The sequence below is a fragment of the Brassica rapa genome, chromosome A02, assembly GCF_000309985.2.
Source record: "Brassica rapa cultivar Chiifu-401-42 chromosome A02, CAAS_Brap_v3.01, whole genome shotgun sequence".
NCBI lineage: Eukaryota > Viridiplantae > Streptophyta > Magnoliopsida > Brassicales > Brassicaceae > Brassica > Brassica rapa.
Window position 1 is genome coordinate 16824169 of NC_024796.2, and position 25066 is coordinate 16849234.

The 25066-nt window shown below is 30.4% G+C and overlaps 1 protein-coding gene across 1 annotated transcript; it reads left to right on the forward strand.

Annotated features, from left to right (window-relative positions):
- The first annotated feature begins 2261 nt into the window (after positions 1–2261).
- LOC103868171 (equilibrative nucleotide transporter 3-like) lies at positions 2262–25008 on the forward strand. Its single transcript, XM_009146270.3, has 9 exons — positions 2262–7265; positions 7346–7429; positions 7520–7624; positions 16853–17008; positions 17101–17244; positions 17343–17448; positions 17541–17713; positions 17880–18296; positions 18453–25008. The coding sequence occupies exons 1-9, from the start codon at positions 7197–7199 to the stop codon at positions 18564–18566; spliced, it is 1368 nt and encodes a 455-aa protein (XP_009144518.1). The 5' UTR covers positions 2262–7196; the 3' UTR covers positions 18567–25008.
- Positions 25009–25066: the final 58 nt, after the last annotated feature.

Consider the following 25066-nt stretch of genomic DNA (forward strand, 5'->3'; position numbering starts at 1 on the left):
CAGCCATCTACGTGCTGTGGAAAGAGCGTAGTGATCGTGTGTTCACAGCTGTCTCCTCACCTTCATCAGTCATCCTTACCTCTCTCGACCGTATGATGCGTGACCGTCTCCTCTCTTACCCGGCAAGTTCTTCTTTCTCCTCTTCTCTACTTCTTTTTATCTTTCTTGTATAAGACTTCCTTAAGGCTTTTTTTTTACTTTGAGTTGTTGTTGGTTGTTTTTGTTTCTTTGCTGTAATAAGTTGTTTAAAAACAACAGTGTAACCTTTCAGAAAATGATAATCTTAACATCTTACCAAAAAAAAAAATTGACTTATTTATGTGAATATATATTTTATTTTAAATCATTATAGTGGACGAAGAAAGCACCATAATTTGTACAACAAATATTCTTAGATTCACCTCATCATACTCACCATTTTACCATTTTAATTACATAATTTTACATGAGCATCTTCACCCTCCCCGGTTATTTTCTCTTTATTTATAACTACAATATAAAGTTATAAACTATATATTTTATAAATTAATAATTTATTAACCCTTGAAGTCTAACGATTAAAAATAGAACATAATTCAATATAAATATATGATTCTATTAATAAATTAGCAGTTACAAATTTGAAATTTCTAAAAATATCAAAAATCGTATGTTAGTTAATTATCTTCTAAATGACATCTATTTCTAATTCTTTTTGGATAAGAATATTTTAGCTGAGGTGGATACTCTCAAAAGCCTTGAATTTAATCCATTTTATATAGTAGGATGGGTGCACCCACAGCTTTACAAACTTTATCCCTGGAAGGAAATGTTTATTGAAAATTTTTACGTTGCAGACCGATTAGGCTTGTGAATGTATTGCATATCCAGTATCAGCCCTTGAACAGTTCTGACCATCCTTGCTGGTAGGTTTCTGAAGAAACTTCTCTCGTTTGCTTACTGTGACCGGGGAGTGTTAACTTCTGCCCGTTTCTATTATCCACACGGCTAACCACCTGACATGTACCTGTTTTGTAATTGACCCCACAAGATCATTCAATAATAATGTTGTTCCTTCGACGTAATAACCAGTCGTATGTAATTGGCACATCCATTAAGGTGGAACCTTCTGATGTTAGCCGAGAAGAGTAGTACAATTATAAGTGTTACTAAATTCGGACCTGTGTTTTGAAAACGCGGGAATGTCTCTTTTGTAATTTCTTATTTTTTCCAATATATGTCGTTATTTTTGAATTTTTAATACTATTTTACATTTTCTTGAAAAAATTTAAAGTGTTTAGTGTATAGTGACAATAGTAGATTTTATTTGTATTAGGTTCCACTACTGTGACATAAACGTAAGAGCATTACACTTTTTTTAATTTAACATAGAAATTTTCAACTAAAATACTATTAGAAGATTTTTAAAATTTAGCAATAAACAACGGTATCATTAAATATTTGATTGTCACATTGTTTGTTGTTTTTGATCAAAAAATAATGCTATAATGGGATATGTTATATTGTTAAAATATTTAGAAATAAAACATATATTGGAAAAAAATAATAAGGCACAATAAAAATGTAATAAAATACAAAGTTGTAAATAAAAATAATATAAACTAAATTTTGATTTGTGCTTTAAAAGCGGGATTTGTTTTTCAATTTCTAACCTAATTAAAAATAATTAAAAACATTAATATATTCTTCATTCTCCAACATAACATTCTTTACAAAATGATTAAGAAATTTTTAATCCGCGCATAAGAGTGAATTTTTCATTTTTTGTATAGACAAAAATTTGGTATATATGATAAATAATTAAATCATTTATTTAAAATTTGATGGTATAGATTGTCCAAATTTACAATAATATTGTTTACGTACCTTATTGTACGAAAAAATATATTCATAAATGTTATATACCTTATTATCAGTTGTTAAATGAATTTCAATCTGTTTTTAAATTGTGTTGAGTTATTTTTTACATGTTTTAAGAAAATGTGAGAATTAGAGTAAAATGTGAAAGGTTTGCACGGAAGCTTCATCGGACGTCCGCTTCCCGCTTCGGAACCGGAATCGGAATCGGAACCTTGTGGAAGCTTGCGGAATCTCGCTTCCAAAACGTTTCTAAAATATTCTCTTTAAAAACCTGTTGGAAGCTTACGATTCCGTTTTGGAATCACGCTTCCGTTTTTAAGAAAAATGCAATGTATACCAATAAAATATAAAACCATAGTTTTAATCTTTATAAAATAAAAAAATTAATAGTAATGAATATTGAGTTATAAATATACAAATATTAAAAATAAAACTATAAATTATCTTTGTGCATTGAGATTTTTTATTAAAGACATAGCACACATTGAAATATATTGTGTCAATTATTTATGAAGTATTAAAAATAATTAATATAATATTTTTTTGTAAACTTAATTTATGTGTATTTTTACAGTTTTAATATAAAATCATTTCAAAATTATTATAACTGAATAAATGCTTATTTCAGATATAAATCATAAAAGTTTTAGTCCTAATTTTTCTAAAAAAATTATATATATATATATATATATATATATATATATATATATATAGATATACGCTTCCAACACGTACCCGCTTCCTAATATTTTTTAAAAATTCGCTTATGCGCTTCTTTACGTTTGCGCTTCCGCGTACCCGCTTCCGTTTCCATACTCAGTATGGTTAGATATTTAAATATTAAAAACACGCCAGTCAATGTAAAACCAAGAATCACCGGTTTTGGATTACAGTTTGGTTTGAACATATAACTATATCTTTAAAAAACGTTAGTCTGGTTTTATTAAGAAGCAAAAAAATTACTGCCGAAAATAGGAAAGTAAACTTAGATACAATCACAGAGATATTATAGGATATGGGTACATTATACCTCTATAAATTAATAAATGTTAAGACTTTAAAATTTTATTAATTTATAAAAGTTTCTTTATTTAGATTTCTTATTTTAAGAAATATTTATTCCAAGGTAAGGAAATTTTTTTATTTTAGTATATTGTAATTAATTGTTATTTTTTTTTAAATTTACATTTATATTAATTTTATTATATTATTTGGAGTATATAATATATATTGCATAAAACTTAAATATGGTTTTAGATAATATTACTAAATCTCATCAAAAATATATTAAGTGTTAAGAAAATAAAGATAATTATATTGTGAATATAAACAAACCATATAATGATAGGTTCTTACTTATATAAAATATGCATACATATAAATTATTATTTAATAATTTTAGTGGCGCCATATATTTAAATAGAATTTTCTAAAAAGTTATTATCTTATAATTTTATCGATTTGTGTCAAATTTTGAATCGGCCCAAGTTGGGACCAGTGAAATTTTATATTTATAGAGATTATTAATTTATCGAGTATTAATTTATAGAGATTTTTACTGTAGATGGTATAAGATATTAAATGTTGCAAAGGACTGGAGATTAAATGCTGTAATACGATTGGATTATATTTTTGATCAATATTAATTAGTTATTTATACATAAATGTAAGAGTGGCATGGCATGTAATTATCAAAGTAAATCATGGACAAAATTCTATTTGTATTTCTGTTTTAATAAATTAGATGGAAATATGGTCCGAGAAGAAGAACAAGAACGGAGAAAGAACATTCTTTGAAGCAGAAGATTAGGTAATAATAATTTTTGGGGAATATATAAATTATTTTGATGAAAGATATAATACTACCCAAATCCTTTCTCAAAAAAAAAAGAAAAGAAGAAGAAGCAATAATACTACCGATCTCTTCCTTCACGTGATGTATATCCACAGAGAAAGAAAGTTGACCCAGGACAGATCTTTTTTTTTTGCTAAACTGTAAATATCATAAATGAATAGAAGATTTTACAAGAAGATCTTACGTCCGAGCCATTTTGACAAAAAGAAATAAAAAAACAAGATGGATCATTCAACTACAAACTCAAAGGCAATATGTCAGCCTACAAACAACCTTCAAACCAATTATCTCAGCCACATAACCATGAGGGATCCAAAGTGCTTCCTGGTTCTCCTTGCCGAGATGATGTTGCGTATCTCCCTGTCGATCCCATGGAAAACCGCTGCAGCCGTGAGTGATGTCTGGTTATGGATCAGGTTATTTCTCTGTTTCCTTAGGTGATAAACCACTATCTGAACTTTGATCAGTCATCTAGGAAAATAAACAGTTTTTAGTCTCCGTACATTTGTTTTGTTCTTGATCACTTACTAGATACATAAAATTTTGGCTTATACATTCTATAAACATTTCATGTTTTCAGTACTTTTCACATTTGGTATAAACAGTCGATATAATTTAATTTGAACATTGGATCAATATTTTTCAATATATAGGACTATTGTTAAGCTGAAAGCCAGTGAGCCTTGAAAGCTATATCCAAAGTTATTTTGTCGTAATGTGTTTGATACTGATATGCACACGCATCGTATCAATAACCAGATTAAGTTTCCAACATCATATATGATATTTTCTTTCCTTTTTGGCAAATGTTCAAAAAAATTAGAACTTTTTCTATACATATTGAAACTGGTATATCTAAGTGAACAATTAAAAATGTATTTTGATCGCTTAGTAAAAAAGTATAGCTATTTTAAGTATATAGAATTAACATTAAATAATATATTTTTAGTAAAAAATTAATTATCCGCGCGAATGCGCAGATTTGTTTCCTAGTTATATATAATAGTATAGGCGTGGAAAATTTATTGGGGTTATAAAAAAAAAATCCTCGTCTTTACGAACGGATTGTTGCACTATCCGAGGGATTTCTGTGAGTCCTCGAAATAAAAGTCGGATGATGTCAGAAAGAATTTTTATCCAAACATTAATTTGGTCGTGTCTTAGCAGACGATATATATATAGGTTTCCGATGTGTCGCCTTTCGAAATCAAGATATTGGGATTGGACTTGTCAATCGATTCATAACGATCGCTATGATCGTTACTGTATCATTATCGAAGAGATGCGACAAAGTCTTCGGATCATTGTGAAATGTCTTAATCAAATGCCTAGCGGCATGATCAAAGCCGATGATCGTAAGCTATGTCCTCCATCACGATGTCGATAGCTCTTCTGAGCAGGTCAAATTCAAATACAACACAAAAATCGTAATGTTAAATCTTGGTTTTGGGAAAAAATTGCTAACCTAAACATGGTCCAAAAGAACCTTATGGGCCTATGGCTCTTCAGCAAGACCCAAGATCCAAGTCCAAGCCCAAGCCCAAGTCCACGCGGATCAGAGCCGAGCCGAGCCGGCCGGACGGCGGCGCGTGCACGCGGAGCGTCCAGTCTCCTCCCTTGCTGAACACCAACAAGTGCTCCGACATATATAAATACCATCTTTCCTCTCATAAGCGATCTGGGATGTTTTTAACTCCCTTTCATTAAAGCCAACATGCTTTTCTTGAGGCCCATTTTGTTTCATATTTAGACAATTATATTAAAGCTTATGGGCTTTAAGAAATTGATCCAACAATACCCCACATGAATAGAAATGACTCTAAACATACGAATACTAGGCTGATTGATAAACTCTATAAACTCTACTGACTATACTTAACTTAAAGACTACACATACTGACTTTTCGAGTGTGTTTGCGAAAAGTTTACTATGTTTGAGTTGGTGTCATTTTTGAGCCTTGAATCACTCATAGTTAATATATGTCGGGTTTACTTAAAAAGAAGGTGAACATGATGTCTTGAACCAACCGGTGTTTTATGTAGATCGAGACAACATGCATAAAGCAGCTTCATTTTCTCGTAGAACTTAGTTCTCTATCGTGTTCATTGTGGCCCTGAAATATTCCTGGTTTTCATGAGTGAACTTAGAGAATATAGACTTGCCTTCGTTCTCCTAGAAACAGCCTTATTTCACACTCATTAGGTGATTGACCATGAAAAGTATTGAGTAATACTTCACTTTAGAAGCTATGGAATCATTAAAAGCCTATGCTTATCCTTCTCACATTAGATAGCACTTTTATCATCTTAGGTGCTGGGAAGAGACTGCTTTGTTTCAAAGTGCTTTTGGTACATTCTGTTTGATTTTATTTTCCATTTGAGCCTACATTTTGGGATCTCCAGTTATGATATGTAGTGTTGCAATCAAGCATCCTCATTCGTTATAGGCTTTAAACTCATTCCTTTTGATGATTTAGAAATAATATCTCGTGGCAAACCTTTAGTGAATGGATCTGCTAGGTTGTCAGCCGATTTGGTGTAGTCTATTTTGATTATACCATTTGAGATAAGTTTTCTAATAGTTTTATGTTGTCTTTGATGTGACGAGATTTACCATTGTTGAGATTATTCTGATCCCGAGCTATCGATGATTGACTGTCATAATGTATGTGTATAGCTGACACATGTTTCTCCCACATAGGAACGTCTTCTAAAAAACTTCTAAGCCATTCAATTTCTTCTGCTGGTTTGTCTGCGGCTATGAACTCAAATTCCATGGTGGATCTGGCTAATAGTGTTTGTTTGATAGATTTCCACGATATTGTTGTTTCTCTTAGTATAAAGACATATCCACTTGTGGATTTTGAGGTTTTAGAATCTTATATCCAGTTAGCATCACTGTATCCTTCTAAAACTACTGGTTCTTTACCATAGTGAAGTCCAAAATCTTTGGTATGACGCAAGTAATTGAGTACTATCGTTATAACTTTCTAGTGTTTATGACCCGGATTACTTGTATATCGACTTAGTACATTTAGTGTGTTCGCTAAATCTGCTCTAGTACAATTTGTCAAGTACATGAGACTTTCGATCACACGGGCATACTCATTTTGTGAAACCGCTTCACATGAGTTCTTTGTCAAGTGAATTTGGAGATCTAATGGAGTTTTACGGTACCATTAAAGTATTTTTTATAGAAATGTCTGTTTTATTGGTTGTTTCGGTATGGTTATCTAGACCATCTCAATTTTGAGTAATAGAATAATTGTTTGATTTTAAATATAAAAAAGACATAAAAGGACGATTACATATATTGGACATAAAAGAAAAGTTTCTAAACCATACATATGACCTCAGGGTATGATAACACCTTGAGTCTTATTTTAAAAGCTTTCAAATTTGCTGTCAAACCTTAAAACCCTATATTTATCTTACTCACTCATCTCCATGTTTAAAAAAATATTTTTTTGCATCAACATGAATGTTTTTTGCTCTTAATAAAATCAAGAAAGTCGTTGACTCCGCAATAATTTCATATGCTAAGTTCCAAGTAAGTACCTGTAGCTTTTTGCACCGTAAACTGAAAAGAAAAATAGACCATCTTGTTCCATCCAATTTTTGTGTCTTCAGAGACAGGAGTATGTTCTTTTGAGCTTCTGTAACTATTTGAAAATGTTGGATGTATGCGAGGACCAAGCTCCTGAGGAGCTTCAGGTAATTTTTCACAACCCAAAACTCAGATCCAAAACCAAAATGTTTAATTATTTTCCTCAGATTCTTGTTTATATCTGAATTTGAAAACAGGGGAAGTATCAAGCAATGGTAGTTTGTTGTATTCTTGGAATCGGATCTCTTGTATCTTGGAACAGTATGCTCACTATCGCAGATTACTACTACCAAGTTTTTCCGGTTCGCCTTTTGTCTCTGTTTGGTTAATTCCCATATTCAAAATTTGTTTATGTTAAGGTTTATCTAAGAAAGTGCTGGTTTTACAAGATGACCAAAAATTGGAAATGAACGAGAAAAACATTGAATCAATTCACATTTTTCAAATTGACTCTTGAAATCTGATGTTTTGTTTTGGTTATCTGAAAATGTTGATTTTGAATGGCTACTAACAAATTAAAAAGAGAACTAGATTCTGACTCGTCATTTGAAAAGGTGGATATATTTTTTGTTTTATTTTTTTAGAATTTTTTTATATTTTTGTTTTTCTTTGTAATTATATCTGTAATTAATATAAATTTAGTTTAATATATTTTTTTATAACTATATTAAATATGTTAAGTTGCATAACTATACACTTGTGCTATATGCATTTCAGAAATTATTTTTAAACTTTATTCCTAAAGTTTGCAAGATATTATATTTTCTTAGTAGTTACCTAACATAACTAGTCAAGAATATTCGTCCCCAAGAATTCGACTCGGAATTGATCCGAAAATCAAAGTTGCATACTCTATTAGACATGTCCTATATACTCGAACGGTTCTTAAGGTGTTATATCCGAAAACCGATATCAACCCCAACCCGCACCGCAAACCAAATATTTTTTTTTTGAAAAATGTTTGAAAGAATTAATTTTTAATACTATCTGATAGGTTAATTATATAACCCAACACATGAAACCAAATAACTAAATAATAGCTAGACGAATTGTTTGTAATGTTCTAGAAAGGATAAATACGTTGGGTCCCAAGTGTTGATAAAATATCTATATAAGTGGTAAATGTAATCGTAGAAGAATTAATAAGAGAACTATATTTTTTTTTTTTTTTTTTTTTTGACGTCGAACGGCTATTCTATTACTCAGGCTTGAGGTGGTCTGGGTAACCAGACCGGAATAGAACAACCAATGAACAATAACTCCCTATGGAAGGTCCTAGCAGTCTTAGCTAAATAGTCCGAGAAATGATTGCGCACTCGTGAGACATGGGTGATCTTAAAGTCTGGGAAGCAAATCTGCAGCGTCTCTATCTTCTCCAATTCTGTTGCGAATCTTGGCCACTTTTGGGGTTCCTTTATCATTGCAATCAGCTCCTTGCAGTCTGTTCCAAAGCTCTGGCATGGCGAGTGTTGAAGCATATTCTCCATCGCCCAGCGCAGTGCTTCTAACTCCGAATGCAATGCTGATTCACATCGAGTGAAGTTCCGTGTTCCCATAAGTTGTATGTTCTCCCCACTATCCATCCAAGCCCATCCACATCCACTAAATCGAGCAGAAGCTGTCCAAGATCCATCCAGTAAGCAAATATTACTCAAGCTTAAGACTTGGTTTTCCTCGCTATTGTTGGCTACTACTGGCGGTACCATCTCATTTGCACTAAACCAGGCGTGGCATTCACTTTCTGCGTAGCGAACTAATTCCAACGGGTCTCTGTCTATTCCCCTGAAAAGCTTATCATTTCGAGCCTTCCAAATATACCAAATAATCCAGGGATAAGGATCTCTGTTTTGATCTGGCTCTATGATATTATTCTTCCTCCAGAATAGATAGTCCATGTTTGTGTAGACGCTTGACACTGGGAATGTACCTGGGCTTGGATAAGAGAACTATATTTGAGTGAGTTAATATGATTACTTAGCATGTTATACGTTATTGGTCGACCAGCATTTATTTTTCCTCCTAAATACATTTTTGTAACCGTAGGGGTCAGTTCCGAAAGTTTTTGAGTTAAAGTAAAGGTTACTAAAATGTATTTTAATAATAAGTAGTATGTACGTCAGTTATAATAAAAATAGGTTAAGATCCGCGTCTTGCGCGGAATGAATATTACATATAAATTATTTCTATGTATTATATGTTTTTTTTACATATTATGAAATAATAAATATATATTGAATAATTAAAAATTTAGTGACTATTACGTATATAATTAAATTGGTGCAAATACATAAATATGTTTTATTAATCCACACAAACACTTTATTTTATTTTATATGGTATAAAACTAAGTTTAAATAATATTAACATAGATATATAGTACATTTTTAATATTGACATCTGTTTAAAATATTTTATACTTATATTATTTTTGATCATTTGTATTTCTTTATAACAAAAATTTTAAATCACTAATAACTATAAAAAAATTGTGGGATGTTTAATAGTTTTAATAATTTATAATTTTAAAAACATTCACTGCAAAGTTTAAAATCTAAATATTAAGTTGTCCATATTTGTTCAAAATGTTTATCAAAAAAATTCAAAGCAAATTTCGAAAATAAAATACTTATGTATTTTATATGGCATATAATTTATTTAAAAAATATTAATATACATATATATATATAATATTTATTAAATGAGACTTCCTACTTATGTAATTTCGTAATCATTTGTATCTTGTTATAACCAAAATTTTAAACCATGGATCACAAAAATTTCAATATGAGAATTTTAATAACTTTAGTCATTTATAGTCGTTTTTAAAAATTCAAAATATAACATATACAAATTTTTTTTATTATATAGTTAATGTGGTTGTTTAATTTATTTTAATAAGTTAAAATTTTTAAAAATAATAGATAATAGACTAAGTTTTATCAAATCTTTATTATTAAAAATCATTAATTGTCATATATACTTTAGCCTTGTTAGGTAATTCTGTGATTTTTATTTAAGGAAACAATGAAGAACATTCATGATTAATTTATGGTTACTTTAATAAAAAGCTTATTATATATTTATACGGACCAACTTATTTTTTAAGTATTCTAAGAATGACTGTGGTTAGAGGTGTTAAAATGGGTCATGATCCATGGGTTACCCCAACCCAAGTTGACACATTAACCCAAATGAACTTTTTATTTTTGATCTAATGGATTAATGGGTTAACAGGTTAATAGGTTAATAGGTTAACAAGTTAATGGGTTTATTGGGTTGGGTCAACTCTGATCCATTTTGTTTTCAATTAAGAAAACCATGAGTAAACCACCCAATTCTAAGGTTTGATAGAATTGGAAAATCATGAGTTTCTCAAAAGTTCAATTATTTATTTGGTGGTAAAATGCGTTTCCCGCTAAAACCGCAAAATAATTTTTTCCGCTAAAACTGCGAAAATATGTTTTTCCGCCAAAACCGCAAAAACGCGTTTTCCCGCCAAAACCGCGAAAACGTGTTTTCCCTCCAAAACCGCAAAAACGCGTTTTCCCGCCAAAACCGCAAAAACGCGTTTTCCCGCCAAAACCGCAAAAACTCGTTTTCCCGCAAAACCACGTTTTCCCGCCAAGACCACCAAACGCAATTTCCAGCCAAAACTGAAAACCTAGTTTTCCCGCCAAAACCGCAAAACCGCGTTTTCCCGCCAAAATCGTAAAAATGCATTTTCCGCCAAAACCGCAATTTTCCGCCAAAACTGTAAAAATCAGTTTTCCCGAAAAAACGCGTTTCCCACCAAAACCACAAAAACGCGTTTTCCCGACAAAACCGCAAAAACGCAAAAACGCATTTTCCGCCAAAACTGCAAAAACGCAATTTCCCGCAAAAATGCAATTTTCCGCAAAAACACAATTTTCCGCAAAAATGCAATTTTCCGCAAAAACGCGTTTTCCCGCTAAAACCGCAAAACGCGTTATCCCGCCAAAACTACAAAAACTCATTTTCCCGCAAAAACATGTTTCCCGCAAAAACACATTTTCCCGCCAAAACCACCAAACGCAATTTCCCGCCAAAACTTAAAACCCAATTTTCCCGCTAAAACTGAAAACCAAGTTTTCCCGCCAAAACCACAAAACCGCAATTTTTCGCCAAAACTGTAAAAATCAGTTTTCCCACAAAATCAGTTTTCCCACAAAAACGCGTTTTCCCACAAAAACGCGTTTTCCCACCAAAACTACAAAAACGCGTTTTCCCTTCAAAACCACAAAAACGCGTTTTTCCGCCAAAACCACAAAAATGCATTTTCCGCCAAAACCGCAAAAAATGCAATTTTCCGCAAAAATGCGTTTCCCGCAAAAATGTGTTTTTCCGCAAAAACTCGTTTTCCCGCAAAAACGCGTTTTCCCACCAAATCCCAAAAACGTGTTTTCCCGCCAAAACCACAAAAACACATTTTCCTGTAAAACCACAAAACGCGCTTTCCCGCCAAAACTGCAAAAACTCGTTTCCTTACAAAATCGTGGTTTCCTGCCTAAATCGCAAAAACTTGTTTTCCACAAAAACCACAAAACGCATTTTCCTGCCATAACTGCAAAAACTCTTTTTTCCACAAAAATGCGTTTTTCCGCCAAAACCACAAAAAATTTTCTCATTTCGATCAACTTGGTCTTAACTTAAAAATATATATATATAAAAATATGTTCGCCGCCCTCCTGTGATGCCACGTCATCAAGTCGTGCGTTATGGGAGTGACACGTGTCCCATTTTATATTTGGGGCCAAAATAAAACGAAAGGCTGTCAAGGGTAATTGAACCCAGCACCTCCAACACTGTTAATTTCTCTTAGAACCAATAGGCTAAAGTCACTTTTTATAAATATGTGGCCACGAAAATGCTTATTATCGTGTTGGCTTGAAATCCATGCTTCTTCTGCTTGTGGCCAGGACCGGCACTGAACTGACGTCAAGATGAAGATCGTGAAGTTAAAAATTTTGCTCCAAACAGTTTTGCAATGTTTCCAACCTTTATAACTTGATGCATATAATATATATCAAAATACATTTGTTGTACACGCTTTTATTAGTTTTGCTTTTAAAAGAAGTTATTTGCAGTTATAAATATTTTGTGCCAGTGACGTAATGGTTAAAAAACCTCTATACATATGTCATTTTAAAATTATACCCAACTTTTATATATAGTCAATACATATGTCCATGTTTTATTCTAAACTAAATATATGAAATACCATATGTCATTTTAAAATACCACCGCATACTAATAAGTAACACATAATAGATAACCAAATTCTTGAATCTTAAAACAAACTTCAACTCGAGCATTTAGTAAATATCAAATTAACTAATATCCCGGCTGTAGGGCGGACCGACCCTAGTAATTCAATATAAAGATGTTGGGTCGATGGGTCAACCACTAACCCATCTAACCTATTTAATTTAATAGGTTGGGTTGATCCATGACCCATTAACAATAAACTCATTTGGGTTATGGATTGTGTTGACCCATTTGACCCATTTTGACACCTCTAACTGTGGTGATGACATGTGACTACAAAAATATGTTGTAATGCTTCTCTTTTAATATATATGGGATGCAGTGGTTAGTGTTGAAATAAAATCAGATATCTTATATATCTCTTGTATTAAAAGAGAAGTACCATTTTTATCTACCATAAAAAACTCATACTAGGTCAATTTCATTAATTACATTTATTTAATTATTTATATTAATCTATTCAATATATAAAGATATTAATAATAAATCAATTTTAACTGTAAATTTAAATTTTATTTTTAGTTATAACAAAATGTTGAGAAAAAATCTAACAAAATATATCTAAAATTTTAAAATATCTTCTCTCTTAAAAGAGAAGCACCATTTTATCTATCATAAAAAAGTCATACTAGGTCCATTTCATTAATTACATTTATTTAATTATTTATATTAATCTATTCAATATATAAAAATATTAATAATAAATCAATTTTAACTGTAAATTTAAATTTTATTTTTAGTTATAACAAAATGTTGAGAAAAAATCTAACAAAATCCTTCTAAAAATTTAAAATATTTTATTTAAATTAATACCATTGATTAATTTTGTAACAAATAATATATACTATTATATATTAATTTAAATAAAATTTTATTATAAAACAAAATAAAATAAAAGTGTATGCTATTTTTCAAATTTTATAATTATATTCTATATCTTCTTTATTAAAAGAAATACCATAAAAATTCATACTAGGTCTATTTCTCAATTACATCTATTTGACTATTTAAGTTAATCTATTTAATATATAACATTTCTAAAAAATCTTATAAATTATATATATATTAATAAATATATTTTAACAGTAAATTTAAATTTTAAATTTTAACAGTAAATTTAAATTTTAAATTTTAATTGTAAATTTAAATTTTATTTTTACTTATAGCAAAATTTGTTGAAAAAACCTAACAAAATTTAATAAAATTTTAAAATATTTTTAAATTAATGCAGCGATTGATTTCATAATTAATAATATAGTATTATTATAATGTATTTACTTATAAAATCCCACAATATACTAAAATAAATAACATAGAAATATAGATTATGCTAAGAAAATATCAGTTTTATAGTATAACTGAATAAAATTTTAAAATGTATTGTATTCAGTCTGTAAAAATTAGAAAAATTGAAGGAGATTCTCAATTTTGTGTTTCATCCTATGAATTTATTTTACAAAACTCAAAAATATATTAATAAATAATAACAATTAATAATAAAGTAAAATATATAAACAAATCATTATACATTAATATTATCGAATAAGAAACATAACCAATAACATTATAGATTTACACAATATATAACACAAAAATGTAAATCATATCTTTTAAATTTTTGCGATGGTATCCGATATATATTTATAAAATGAAAATCTACCCGCACGGATGTGCGGATAAAAAATCTAGTTAATTGAGAAACATTACAACCTTTAAGTGTAGCCACGTGTCGTCACCAAAATGAAATTCAGAATCCTTAAAAAATATATTGGTCTAGTTAAGTATATATTATACTTTTCATTAAACTAATCATAAAATTAATTAAAGTGTACAATTACTATTTTCTTTTACTTTCTTAAATAAAAGCCATGAAATTACCAAAATGACTAATATATATATATATGATAATTAATGATTCTTATAATAAATATTTGATAACAATTTATATCTCATCCATCGTTTTTGTTTAATTTTATATTAATAAAATAAATTAAACAATCAAATTACCCATAAAATTAAAATTTAGAAATTTTCGTATATGTTATATTTAGAATTTAAAAAAAATGACAAAATTACTAAACTGTTAAGATTATTATGTCAAAAATTAATGATCAATGGTTTAACATTATCTATACATTAATAGAGAAACATTTAAAAAGTGTAGAACATGTAGTTTGTATTAATTAAAAAATTGTCATGCTAAGTCGTCACTTAATTGGAATATTTATTTGTTTACGTGGCGACTTGAAAATCAATTGAGAATTTTGTTAGTTCAAAATTAAATTGGTAGGGAATTTTATATTAAAAAATATGTCTATTATAGACCATTCATTTATCAAATTAAAATTTATTATATATTATTTCCTTAAATTAAACTTACAGAATTACCTAATGTGATTATGATATATATATATATATAGTAATTAATGATTTTAAATAATGAATATTTGCTAATAATCTTGATTTGTTTTTATTTTTTTTATTTAATTCTTTATTATTAAAATAAATTACAAAATTACATTAATCATATATTAAAAATTTAGATTTTTTGTATATGTTGTATTTTAAATTTTTCAAAACAAGTATAAATTTCTAAAACTGTTAAAAGTCTTACATAAACTTTTATGACCAATGTTTAAATTTTTTAAGATATAATGATAATAAAATCATACAAATAAATAATTTTATTTTAATAGGTGTTAATGTTAATATATATGTATTTCATATCGTTCAAATTTAATTATATATCATATACGATAGATAATATTGATTTTTTTGATTTATTAATCCTAAAATGATTGCGAATAAAGAGAGAGGTCATTTGATTTATATGTGCAAGCCAATTTATAACATAAAAGTAACTGATTTCTTAGTTATTTAATATATAATTATTATTTTATTATTTCATAATATGCAGAAAAATATAAAATAAGTAATAAATATAAAATATTTATTATACACAAGACGCAGATCATAACCTAAGTATATCTCTTTAATAATTTTGAATCTTAAACATTTTCTAAATCTCAGGCCAAAATAAAAGAAAGAAATGAGAATAAACTCAAAAATCAATATTTATAACCAAAATGACACAAAAAAAGAGAAAAATATCAAAGATAGATAGCATTGGCACGTGAACGTAAACTTATCATAACCATAATTAAATTTTAAATTGCTAAAGCATGGTATAAAACCGAGTTGTCATAGTTTCATTGTAACCAAATAATAGGCATGAGATTCTTCGGCCTAAGCGTTAGGTTTTTATGCGATAAATAATTTTTTGACCTAAAATATTTTAAAAAATTGGATCAGTTCATTGGTAAATAAATTATGTAATTAACAAAAAAAGTTTTTAAAAAATTGTTTAAGGGCCAAAAATATTAATTCGATCAATAATATACATTTTATTTTCTATATGATATTTTTTAAATAATTTTCATATAAATTTACCTTGCACAAGACATATGTCTTATCCTAGTACGGTTATATAAAGAGTACAATAATTGGCTCCTTAGATAAAGAGAATAAATAGTTGGACTTAACATTTATCAATAGGTCATGATCCTATTTTAATAGAATAGATGATGAGAAAATTTAAAACTATGGCTGGAATTATTATCTGAGATAACGGATTTGATTCGAGCAGATCCGGATCCGCTCCAAAAATCCGAATATCTGAAGTGACCGAATCCGAATACTAAAATGTTTGATCCAGATATCTTGATAATAATTACAAAATACAATGACATATAAATAATTATATTTATCTGAAATACTATTGATTAAATAGTTGTAATTTTAAGAACATAAACACATTTTAATCATAAGCGTATTTTAGTAATTTTCAATTTGTGTGAAAAGTTAAAATGACATTCTTCATTAAACGGAGGAAGTATTATTTTGAAATTTAATTTCATAATAATTCATAATTGAAATATTATGCTTTTAATTTAGAAATTAATATTGATAATAAAATAATTTAAATTCATTTTATATTAAATTCAGTTTAAAGAACCGAATTCCAAATTAATGATTAGTATGTAACTAATTTTGTTTGTTATGAATTTACTTTCACTTGATCTGAATTTTTTTATTAAACTTTCTGTTATATTCACTCTCACAACGAAATCTTATTCTTATCAACAACTTTTTAATTACTGTTTACCTTTCATTTGTATATTCATTCTTATTAACTATTCTTCTAGTGGTCATCATTCACCAGTCTGATGACATGTTTCTAATAGGTTTATCATCCTTCAAGGGTTCTACCACTTGTATACCAACCATTTGCGGTTGGAACAATCGTCATTCTCGCATACCATGAATCGAAAATCAATACTCGAAAGCGAATACTAGTCGGTTACATTCTATTCACAATATCCACGTTCTTGCTCATAATGGTAAATTTAAATTTCGAGGCTTGCTCCTACATTATTATTTTTCATGAGCCTGAATTTATTTATGGACTCGACTCTAAGAAACTCAAAAACAGTTGGACTTGACAACAAAAGGTCAAGGTGGAATCGGACCTTATATCGGTTTATGCGCAGTTGTATCTTTGTTTGGCATCGCGGATGCTACTGTTAAAGGAGGAATGATTGGTGATTTATCTCTAATGTGCCCTGAACTCATCCAGGTTTAATAATATCTAACGTTTTTAAGGTCTCTAGTTTAGATAAATTAGATTTAATAAGCCGGTTTTTGCTAGATATACATCTTCTTGTTTCATTGTAGTCATTCATGGCTGGCTTGGCTGTAGCTGGTGCTCTAACCTCAGCGCTTAGGCTAATAACTAAAGCAGCCTTTGAGAAATCAAACGACCGTCTACGAAAAGGCGCAAGTACGTTTAACATATTTTGGGAGAACACATATATTTTCAGTGTTTTATGGTTTCATCTTTTGCTTTTTCTTTTCTTTTTTCTTCGTGTGCAGTGATATTCTTAGTAATTTCAACATTCATAGAATTCCTCTGTGTGATGCTATACGCTTATGTGTTCCCAAAACTACCCATCGTCAAATGTTACCGACAAAAGGCAGCTTCAGAAGGATCCCAAACTGTTTCTGCTGATCTTGCTGCTGCTGGTATCCAATATCAATCAGACATGGTAAATTCAGATTCCTCAAGAATCACTACTTTCTTAGTTTGTTTTACAAGATTATTTAAGAATATTTCTTGATAATTTCCAAAACAAAATGAAATGATATTTCTTTTGTTCTTTTTCAAGATTCTTTAATATGAAACATTGCTTGATTTCCTAATTTTTTTTGTAGACTAATTATGATTCCAAGAGTCAAAGGCTAAGTAAAAAAGATCTATTGCTTCAAAACATAGACCATGCAGTGAATCTATTCCTCATCTATGTTTTGACATTATCCATTTTCCCTGGGTTCTTATACGAGAACACAGGACAACACGGGTTAGGGACTTGGTACGCACTTGTCCTAGTAGCGGTGTACAACTTTTGGGATTTGGTTGGGAGGTACATGCCGCTGGTGAAATGGCTGCAGACTAAAAATAGGAAAGCACTTACAATTGTGGTTTTGTCCCGTTATTTACTCGTTCCGGCGTTTTACTTCACCGCAAAATATGGTGATAAAGGATGGATGATTATGCTCATTTCTATTTTGGGATTAAGTACTGGCCATCTCACTGTTTGCATTCTCACTGTAGCCCCTAAAGGTTACATGGTAATCAATCTACTCTTCCTACGGGTTTGATCGTTTCCTTGTTATTACATTTCTATTTCTTATAACTATGACAGTCTATGACAGTCTTCGAGCACAAACATATTATAAACAATCAACCTCTAGCTACATTTTTATTCTAACTTATATTTTGTGAAGGGTCCGGAGAAGAATGCATTGGGGAATCTGCTGGTGACTTTTATATTAGGAGGAGCACTTACAGGAATTTCTTTGGGTTGGTTATGGCTTGTTGGTAAAAAAGATGCTTTCTAAGTGACTAAGTTCTCATCAACGGTTACTCAGATGAGAACGTATTTGGCTTCATGAACTTTAATTTGTACACAGACTTTGTTAATCAATAATATTCGGCCAGCAAAACAAATTGTCTCTTCCAAATTTACTTTATATAATCTGGTGGTCTATATATTTGATGTGTGATTAGAATTTAGGATACATGTCGTGGAGGCAAGATGGCTGGTGGCTCCGGAATCCATATACCAATCTGCAGCAATGGGGTCTCCAAGAGTCATCGTTTTGAATGCAGCCGCAAAATCAGTTCTGGGCTGGAACTCATTTTTCAACATGGGAGCTTGATGTATCTGTGGCCTAGGTCCACGTAGGCGACGGTAAGGTGCTGGTGATGACATATAAGGAGCCCATGATTGTTGTTGAGGATTCTGCCGCTGAGGGTAGGAGCCATGCGATGGTGGATTCGAGTAGTATTTCTGATAGTATCGCTGGTTGTTGCATCCTCTGTTTCTGTTGCCATCACGCCTGCTACCTCTGCCATTAGAGCGTGGGTGATTGCCACGGCCTGCGTTGTTGCTTGGTTGAGAAAAATTGGTTAGAGCCGTAGATGATGAAGCCTGATCCGAGTGTTGCGCGACATGTTTGTTAGTTCTCTTCGGTCGTGTTTCCTCCATTTGAAGCATTGACTTCGGAGTTGCAAAATAAGGAAATGGATCCCTATGTCGAATCACGTTAATGATGTTGTCGAAGCGTTCGTTGAGACCATTAAGGAGATAGGTAACAAGCGTACAATCAGTGATGGGAATCCACATTGGATGAGGGGTAGGCAAGTGGGGCACACGCTCAGGGCCCACCTTTAAAACAAATAAATTTAATGATAAAAATGGTCCAAATTTTTATTGTATTTTTTGCAATAAAGGCCCAAAATATTATATATAATCAATTATATTGTATATAAATTAAATTTATCCAAGAACCCAATATGAAGTTGAGCTAGTCTGGGCGGATCCAACAACTTAATGAGTATGGGGCACACATTATAAAGAATATATACATTAAGGACATTTAGATAAATTATAAGCTAATTACTGAAGAAAATACAAAATTTTGTGTGGGGCAAGTGCCACACCCAAGTCCTCTCTGCGTCTGCCTAGATGATCTGATAGAGATTTCAGTTTCTGGGAGTAAGCTTCTATGGTGTGATCGCCAATCTCAGTAGTTCGGTGTTTGTTGTCGAGCTGAATAGCTCTAGCTTCTTTGTTATTGCAAAATTTGTTTTCAATAAGAACCCAAATATCTCGAGCTGTGCCACCAGTTTCGAAGGAGCTGCGGAAGAGATCTGGTGATAAGGTACCGTAGATCCACAGCTTGACAAATCCATCTCGTTTGTTCCATTAAACATCGTTGGCTCCATCAGGTACAGAACTCCCATCAATATGCCAGCAACATCGAATGTCAGGCAGTGAGTAAAGAAGAGTTCACGCCAGGTATCATAGTTGTGATCATCTAGGTTTAGAATCAGCGGTATGTGTGACTTTATAATTGTCACACCAAAGGCTCTCTCAAAGTTAATGTGTTGAGAAGAAGAAGAAGAAGATTAGGTTCAGAAGCTTCTGGCTCTGATACCATGATAGTTGGTAAAATTTTGGGATTCCTCATATTAAGTTGCCTTAGAAAGGCTGTGTAGTTACACAGAAAGCGTGATCTACAAGATATTTACAACAGAAGATCTGAATACTAGGATATTCAAATTGATACAAGAGAATATTCTATATTCACTAACTCACACGAAACGACACTAACCTAGATTGATGTAGAGATTACCCATGAAGACTCGTTTCATAGAACCTTTCAGAACCTCCATTGTTGATTGATGATATACCATAGTTTTACCACTTTTAAAGTCATGGTATAAGTCTTTTATTAAGTCTACTTGGTTGGCCGTCCTACGGACCGGGGAGTTTACACTAAAACAATTTTATATTAAAATATATTTTTATTTTATTGATCGAAGAAATATTTTAATTTCATTAATCAAAAGGTACTTTTATTCTATAATATTTTTGGGAAATTTATTTTAAATTTTATTAATAAATATAATATGTTTTTCTTTTAAAATAAAATTGTAGATTTATTAAATTTTTCTGGTTTTGAGTTGAAAAGACCACTAACATATTTTTTTTTAGTGAACTTAAAATTATGAAATTAAACATAAAGTTTTATATTTAGTGCTTTTAAATCTTTTAAATAATTCTACATCAATAAAATCTAAAGTTAAAGCTGTAAAATTTATAACTTAATTTTTAAAGCAAAAAATCCAATTCTAAATCCCTATTAATCAATCTCTTAGATTTTCATATGTATCCAGTACTCCTTTGTTTCGGCTAATTAGATTCTTTTGATACATATTTTATATAAGTTATTTTGATACATATTTTATATATTTAAAATCTTAACTAATGTAGTATGTGTATAATTGGTCATTTTGTTTGAGCAAAATTTTCTTATAAATACGTTTTGAAGGGTTTTGCAATTTTTCGTAACCATATTAACAATAACGGTTACAACTATGAGATGATACTTATTTATTGTAAATATTTATTTTTCTAGTTGTTGAATTTTATTTAATCAAGCATTATTTTATTTTAAAAACAATATGTCATATAACAGAAAAAGAAAGGAAAACAACAATATAAATTATTAAATACATACATGAATTTATTTCATTTATACGTAAAAATATTTATGTTATGGAAGTGTTCATATTTAACCATGCACTTGCATGAAGTGTTATATTTTCTTAATTTTTTTGAATAAAATTTTAAATATTTTCTTAATTCTACGTAATAGTATTTTCATTTGTACGTAAAAGTATTTATGTTATGAAAGTTGCAAGAAGTGTTATATTTTCTTTATTTTTAGCATGAAATTGTTATATGCTTGAATTTATGTGAAGTGTGAACTTATATACATAAGAATTTAGACTCTCTGTAAAATTAAAATTAAAATGTAATTCTAATATATGATGTTTAAAAATTCTTTAAAAATCTGATTCCTAAATCGATTGGTTTTTCGAGATAAGATGGTAACAGGAAAATATCATACATAAGTTGCTTCGCGCGGGAGAGTAAGTATTTTTAATTTAATGTTTGATGTTTGTTTATATTTTAAAGTGTTTTGGTTTTCATTTATGGTGTAATATATTTGTCAATTTTTCATTTTGATTATTATTATCTATTTTTGTTATGTTTTTATTGTTGACACAATTTCTTTCTCATATGCATATGACCATTTTCCTATGCGGTTATAGAAATGGGGCTAATGTGTTTATAATGCTATTTTTGTAAATAAAAATGTAGGTAAAATTAATAAATCTTTAAAAGTTATGATGATGTATTGATTTTAAAAAGTTTTTGATGGGTGACAATCTAAGAAAATAATTTTTAAAAAATCTATTTTCCTATTAAAAATTTACATTATCAGTATTTTAGTGTATTTTTGTTATTGATGTTTATTTTCTAAGTTTGAGTAGATATTATTATATTTTTTTGCTTTCCCGTTTGGAAGTTTATCTACATAGTTGTTATTGTAATATATTTTAAAAATGCAGATAAGTAGATCCAATTGTGCACCACCAGATTTTGATATAACTGTGTAATTCAAGGAAATAGAGTCTGAGCTATATTGTTTGATAACATCAGTAACACACACGCACACTCAACACTTTGTTGCACGTACTATATACTCAATGCTTGAAAAAGAAGGAGATTACTTGGTTACGTGGTCATTTGCTGATGGAAACTTTAATGTCTTTACAGTTAAAGGGAGAGAAGCATGTCCACGACTGTGTTTACCAATACCTACAAAGGACATATATATCGAAATCCACGAACCTCTACTATATCTAACAAAGGAAATATCAATTCTCTTGATACTTCATAAAAAGAAAATTTACATACCTGTTACAACCCTTGTTCGAAAACTCGCTAGGCGCTACGCGTGCGGCACACTGGAGCCTAGCGAGTTATTGAAAAAGCAGAAAAAATACGGAGAGTACGCGGAGAGGAATTTTTGTCCTTTTATATATATATATATATATATATATATATATATAATATCTCATTTATATGTATAATATAAATTTTGTGTGTAATATTATATGTATAAAACATCATTAATACATCGCCAGAGTAACTGTGGTGGTGCGTTTGCAAACCACTCAGACAAAATCAATACATCACTTTGGTAGAAGACAAAAGGGAAATAAGTCCATAAGTTTCACTATGGTCCATGGTATGCAAGATTTTTAAACTATTATTAGGACCCACAAAACTCTTTTCTCCTTCTTCTCTGAAACAAAAACTCTGCACACCGAAACTCAATCTTTTTTCTTTGAACATTGCGAAACTCAATCTTCAATAACTACGTGTGCGGCACACTGGAGCCAACCGAATCGATCCAGTTCGCCACGTTAACCTCCCGCGTCATGCTTAATCAGACGTTAAATCGTCAACTCGGCCGATTTTTAGAACCAAGGGTTACAACATACTGAGTTTTGCAGTTTTCTAGAAAAAAGTTTTGAAAGTCCATGCCTACATCTAATCTACAACAAGGATCTTGTAATGCAGACCGCAAAGCTTCATTCTTTGACCTGCCTTTATTCCGGTGATACCAAACAATTCACTGGTTTGGTCGTAGTCAGAATAGCCCCACTCGTTTACAAAGATCCCAAAGGTCCTACTAATTTTATCTTTCTCCTATCTAAAGAAATCCTTCAAAATTTTATGGACTTTCAACTCTTTTAAGGATTGATAGATGTAAGTGATCATTCGGTAAGAATGTGATAACTGATAACTCACCAAAACGCCAGTTGTATCCTTAGAGTGAGATTCAACATCTCGATATTAGCCTCCATCAATGAGGTTGTACACCTAAAAGCTAAAACCCATAGACCAAAACAATTTTTTAATGAGCACAACTACAAATTCTCTGACAACCACACAAAACTATTAATGAAGATGTTTTACGGCAAAACAAAACTATAATCTTTCAATCAATCAATATGTGTTTGAAGCCGTTGGGACTGTGCATATCTATAGACACTTGGATCACCGTAGCCTGATACGAAGAACCATGTATCAGATAACAGCTATTCACAAAATCCATAATGTCAAACAGAAAAATTAAAAATCATAAACTGACATACCTTGCCATCACGCAGAAGCATATCCACACCCATTAACTCACCCCTTTCTTTACATTCCAGACCTCCCAATCTTGTCTTGGCTACTTGTCTGCAGCGGCCTCCCTTAAGAGAAACGAATCTAGGAACTTGCAATTATCGGAAAGCTTGTTTGAGAAAGAACTCGAGCAATTTGTCGAGAGGAAGTAGATGAGTTGGGAAAGAGGCATCTCAAAAGGTGCATATATCACTCAGTGAAGCTTTTAAACGATCAATGAAAGCTGCAATGAAGATCAGGTAGTGGATTAGTGGGTTTAGGTGATTGAATGTCTTAGCTAGAAACATCTTCTCTATTACTCCCTTATGTGAAAATCTAATCTCCCAAAGACGTCATCTAAAATCATTTTCTTTTTGAATTATTTTTAATGTAAAAATTAAATTAATTTTGCCCTTTAGAAACCAACCCTAAGTATATGTGTTTTATTTCTTATTTACTTTTTTTTTCTTTCTCTCCTTCTTACGACGGTTCACTTTTCTTTCTTTCTTTCTCTCTGCGACTTCTTCTTCTTCTCTCCCTCTCCGCAACTTCTCTCTTTCTCTTGTTCTTTCTTCTATCTTCTTCTCCGTCAAATCAATTAATAAAAAGTCTTGTTTCCTCTTGTTCCTTCTTGTTTCTTCTTCTCTCTTCTTCAATTAACCCTGAGATTAGATCTGAAAACCAAAAGCAAAAACAAATCTGCAGTGGCTCAGAGCTTCATGTGATGATGAAGAAGATGACGAAAACGGAGAAGAGAAGGTGGCAAACCTACCTGAGATGCAGCGTTTAAACCTATGGTTATGGATCTACGATCCTAGATCTACAATTCTAGAAATTCAGGGTTTTTTTTTATTTTAGGGTTCTTCATGTTCTATTTTTTATATATATATTTTAGGGTTCTTCATGTTCTTTATTTGAAAGATTTTTGTATGTTTCATTTTTTTTATTCATTTCATCTTCAGATCTGAATAACTCAGTATAACGATGTATACCTAACACATTGGTAATACGTAGCATTACCAGTATAACTAGGTATATCTTACTCACTAGTAGTATGCAGTATAACTTGGTATAACTAGTGAAACTCAGTATAACCAGTATAACTAGTGAAACTCAATATAACCAGTATAACTTAGTAGAATTCGGTTTAACTATACCTCAGTAGTACCCAGTATAACTCAGTATAATTAGGTATAATTCAATATAACTAAACATCAGTATTACCTAGTATAACAAAGTACAACTTAGTACAACTAAGTAAAACTATACGATATAATGTATTATCCAAAATTTGAAATTGTAAAA